This window comes from Alosa pseudoharengus, unplaced genomic scaffold (assembly GCF_046254945.1).
Source record: "Alosa pseudoharengus isolate Yale_2024_CS ecotype anadromous, Long Island Sound unplaced genomic scaffold, YU_APseudo_1.1 YU_APseudo_1.1_scf_10, whole genome shotgun sequence".
Classification (NCBI taxonomy): Eukaryota; Metazoa; Chordata; class Actinopteri; order Clupeiformes; family Clupeidae; genus Alosa; species Alosa pseudoharengus.
The window spans coordinates 32,976,754-32,981,596 of NW_027468565.1; the positions used below are offsets into that span (position 1 = coordinate 32,976,754).

General features: G+C 48.5%; 1 protein-coding gene across 2 annotated transcripts in view; it reads left to right on the forward strand.

The window, feature by feature from the left end:
- The first annotated feature begins 2,337 nt into the window (after nucleotides 1-2,337).
- Nucleotides 2,338-4,843, forward strand: part of pamr1b (peptidase domain containing associated with muscle regeneration 1b) — a 36,426-nt gene continuing 33,920 nt past the window's right edge. For both annotated transcript variants that reach the window (XM_076270482.1, XM_076270491.1), the window contains exon 1: nucleotides 2,338-2,543. In XM_076270482.1, coding sequence (XP_076126597.1) covers nucleotides 2,375-2,543 — 169 coding nt within the window. In that variant the 5' untranslated portion in view covers nucleotides 2,338-2,374. The remainder of the gene's footprint in view (nucleotides 2,544-4,843) is intronic.

Sequence of the window (4,843 nt, forward strand, 5' to 3'; positions counted from 1 at the left end):
TCCCGAGACATGTCGGCGTACCTGGATGATCCATACGACATTGGAGCGCAAATCGTGAGGGACTCTTTTCGCAGGCGAGGGGTTTTAGAGACCGCCAGAAAATATATATAGCCGGACGATATTCTCTATGAAGATATAGATTGTCAGCCGAGGGAATTCGTTATCTTTGTCAGATGATCTATGAAGACGTCTCTTAGGCCTACATGTTTTCATAATTAAGAAATATTAATGCAAGCTATAACTGTATAAACCTACTATTCTGAATAATGTTTTTGTGTTTCATTTTCACCTGCTGCCATGTGCGTTTGGCAATGGTGTTGCATCTGAAATGTTCACAGGATTAGGCATACACTAAATCAGTCAATGGGGGCTACTTAAACATTCAATTATCCTTATTACTGTAATCTATATGCCCACTTCTGAATTGGGTTGCATCTGTAGGCCTTTCTATGAACTCAAAATAGGCTATTTATTTCAACTCATTTCAGACATTCCGCAAGCTACTAATCCTCCGTAACACATAGGCCTATTTGAAGAACATGTGGGAATAAAACTTTACTTTTAGGCATTTAGGCTACCCAATCTGCAATACGTTGCCAACAGCCTTGCTTTGCCGACGTATTTGATTTTTGTCGTAGAGTGGGTTTTAATTCCTCATAACTTGTTATAATAATTCGCTACTTGCAGTATTAAGTAGAACGCGGAAGCGATTGTGCAAGTAGCCCATTGTACATTCCTCATCCGTAAAATAAGGTGATCGCGTCATCATTGAAAGTGGTGACTTGCACTGCAACCCGCCCCTTTTATGTGAACGCGCACAAACTCCAATGAGGTTAACCCCGGCTCAACAAATCAACTTCATAATCAGCGTCGTAGTACCGATTAACACCACTTAAGATAACCAGGTTTTGTCAACCCCGGTTTAACAAAGTAACCCTGGGTTACATCTGGGTAGGTTAAGCTCCCTTCGTAGTACAGGCCCCTGGATACATGGGCACACACACCCACACACAAACATGCCAATACATACACCCTTACACAAACAAAGGTGGAGACTTCTGAAAGCAGACTGGTTATTTGTTCGACAGTTAAAAGATATAAATAAGGGGGATTATGTTGACGCCTTCCATGGAACAGAAAGGAGGGGGGGTGAGAACATGTTCTGACCCCCTCAGAAGAAAACCATTAAGCATCTGAAGCAACAGGAGAGCCAACAGGAGGAGATGAGGACAAGAAGGGAGGGATGTCCATGATGTCTCACCCTCCCTTTGGACAGCTGCCAATGTTTTTCCGGAGATTTCCATCCTCAGTCTCTGCTTTAAATCTCCTGTTGATTTTGGATGGCTGCAATGATACTCGATCCTTCTCTCTCGACTGGAAGACGTTTTGAAGTGATCAGCGTTTGTTTGCTGTAATGTGTTCATAGACACACACGTTGATGACACCATATCCGATCACTGCCTTAGATCTCGGCAGAGTCAACATGCCAGGATAACACTACCACGGAGTCAATACTGATGAGAGAACAGTAACAACATGATCTCATGGCCACACACACTGAGAACTGTATCTTCCTAGCACTAGAGCTTACTGTGCACAACAGCCCTTTTCCTTGAAAAGTCTGAGTCTGAGTCCCTGGAAATGTTTTTGGTAGAGTGTATCAGATGGACACGCGTCCAGATGTGTTTTGTGGTGGGAACTCCGAAATAGTTCCATGGATAAAAAAAATGCAACGAGAAGCCCACCTCCCCATCCGCCTACAACCACTGGACTTTCCATATCTGTGTGGTTCCAAGTATGATTGGGGTGGTGTGGGGGGGGGGGGGGGGGAGTGGGCAAAGGTGGGTGAAAGGGTTAACAGTGAGGGTCTCCTCTCGTGACTGCTTTCATTCAAGAGCAGTGATGTCAGGTCAGGGGCATGAGCCACAGCCCACTGCAACGGGGAGAGCATGACGAGGCTGAGCTGTAACCTGAAGCCTAACACAGCCAGCAAGCGAGGGAGAGAGAGAGAGAGAGAGAGAGAGAGAGACAGGGAGAGCAAGAGAGGGTGAGGCAGGGAGTGTGGGAGAGAGAGAGAGAGGGAATGGAAATAAAGTGAAGGAGGGAGTAAGAAAGTGAAAGAAACAAAGGAGGAAGAAAAACACTCAGACACACAGGGGCAAAGTAGAGGGGTATAGAGAGAGAGAGAGAGAGAGGGGGAGAGAGAGTGAGAGAGAGAGAGAGAGAGGGGGGGGGGAGAGAGAGGGAGAGAGAGAGAGAGAGAGGGGGAGAGAGAGAGAGAGGGAGAGAGAGAGAGGGGGGGGGGGGGGAGAGACTCGGCGAGTGATGTCAAACCAGCTGAGCTCAGAAAGTAAACAGAGCTCCGAGCAGCAGCATGCTTTCAGCGCCACAGCAGCAGCGGTGGCCAGGACAGCCCCTCGGGGGGACCCGAACACTTGCGCACACACGCCGGGGCCCCTGCGGCCGGCTCCGCAACGCGCTCTTCATCACCGCCGTCCTCATCCTCTGCCTGCTGGTCTCCCAGGGGAGCGCTTGGCCCCTCGGTAGGTGACCCAACGATCAACTTTATCTCCCTTTCTTTGTCTCTCTCTCTCTCTCTTTCATTCTCTGTCCTTCTCCGGTAGTTTCTCTCTCTCTGTCTCTCTTTAATTCAAAAGGTGCTTTATTGGCATGACAAAAAAGGTATTTGTATTGCCAAAGCAATCATAAAGAATAATGTATAGAACAAGCTACTCTCTCTCTCTCTCTCTCTCTTTCTCTACTGTACATCTTTTCCTGGTGTCTCCTTTGTTCTCAAAAGCTCAGCATCAGCACTGTTCTTTTCCTTCTTTTCTTATCTCTTAGTGAGAGAACATTTCACTTTTTAACCCATTGCTGTTTTAAAGCCCACTGTGGGATGGTGTGTGTGTGTGTGTGTGTGTGTGTTTGTGTGGACTATATAGTGTGGAGTATGTGTTTACATGGTTAGGACGTTCAGCACAGGACATGTGAGGAGGAGCCTTTGCATTGCCAGCTGAATTGTCCTCTCTTTCTTGTACCAGTAGGGACTCCACATGAGCTGTTTTCAGATGGAACCCAAGCATGCAGCAGTTTCTGAATGTTTGGAGTTCCTTAAGAACCACATCAATTTTGTGATCGCTACGGTTACGTTAGGGTGTTGCCATTCAAACAGAGTGGAAATATTTGCTTCCAGTACAAACAAATCTAAGGAATCAGAGGATCATTCAGCTAACTCTAACATAACTGTACATGCACTGTGAATACGTCAGTATCAGCTGCAAGTACACAGATCACAATCCATAAACAGACGCTATAGTAAATAAAATCTCCATGAGGTTCTTAATTGACTCCATCAGGGCAAGCGATCAGTGCTCTGGATTACACTTGCTGAATGCCTACAGGCAGTTATGAGCGTGTGAGGGGAGTGTGTGTTTTTTGGGGGGGGGGCGGGGGGGGGTAGAAACAATTACACACACTCTCATTATCTCCCTTGTTCAGTTGGCTACTGGGGTGCTGCCTGAGAGACTGGAGTCTGGAGGATAAACAGCTCAAGAGAGAGAAGACGGCTGCTATGCCTGCTCTGCTCTGTGTGCGTGTGCGTGTGTGTGTGTGTGTGTGTGTGTGTGTGCGTGTGCGTGTGCGTGTGCGTGTGCGTGTGCGTGCGTGCGTGCGTGTGTGTGTGTGTGTGTGTGTGTGTGTGTGTGTGTGTGTGTGTGTATGCAAGCTGAGGGGAGGCTGTTTTCCAGTCCGGACAAAGGAACGAAAATAAAGATGAATTCTTGACTGTTGTGTAATCCTCCAGTAACTCAGCTGAGCTGAGATCAGTGTTCTGGCCTGCCGCCTGGCCCATTTGAAATCATTGCACTGACCTCAGTGCAGCGGTTTGGAAAGCGACGCAACGGGACCGGTTCGGGTCGGAGAGAGAGCCATCAGAGTTTCCCCCCTTTTTGTCTTTCCTGGCCGACACATGGCCCTGATGCCGAACAGGCGCTCCTGACATACTCCAACCCCCCTCCCCCCCCGACCATCGTCCATCAGTCCCCAGCGTACCATTCCAACAACTCCCAGAATTCTCTGCTGTCAAGCCCAACATGAGCCTCCCTGATTGCTTATTTGGTTTAGATCCTTGTGGACCAATCCAAACGCAAGGAGCCGGCCGAGCGGCAGGAAACAACAGGGCCGAGGTCAGACAAGGTGAGGACAGGAGAGGCTGTTTTTGCCTCAGAGTGAAAAATTGACCAGCGTTTGCTAAAGTCATATTAGTTCATGTGAAAGGTATTTGTGCAAGTAGCTTTCTGGTGCGCACCCCTGGCCGAGGACAGTGTGGCGGCTACAGTGATTGTCTCTTGTTTGACCTACATTCCCTTCGCTGTAGAAGATGAAATGAAACAAAGGGGATGGCAGCAGATCTCTAAATTTACCCAGTGGCCTCTGTCGTTATGGTGTCTCATTTGTTGGCGCGTTGAGGGGGGCTGCCCCAGAGAGGCTATGTTTGACTTGTATGTGTGTGTATATATATATATGTGTGTGTGTGTGTGTGTGTGTGTGTGCCATACCCACACAAACCCAGAGGAGTTTCCTGTTCCATGACCGCTAAATCGCTTGGGCCCCAAATATATCAGGCAGCTGGGACCGATGGCAGGCATGCAGGCAGACAGGCAGAACCGAAGGCCTCGACCCAAACAGCCGGCCAGCCAACCACGCAGAATATATCTACTGTAGGGTAATGTAGCCGGCGCTAACGTGGCCACTGATGAGTATGTGATGTATGAGATGAATGCCTGGAGGGGGCATGAGATGGCGGGCTGGGCTGGAGTGGGAGTGGAGTTAGCGGAGGTTTAAC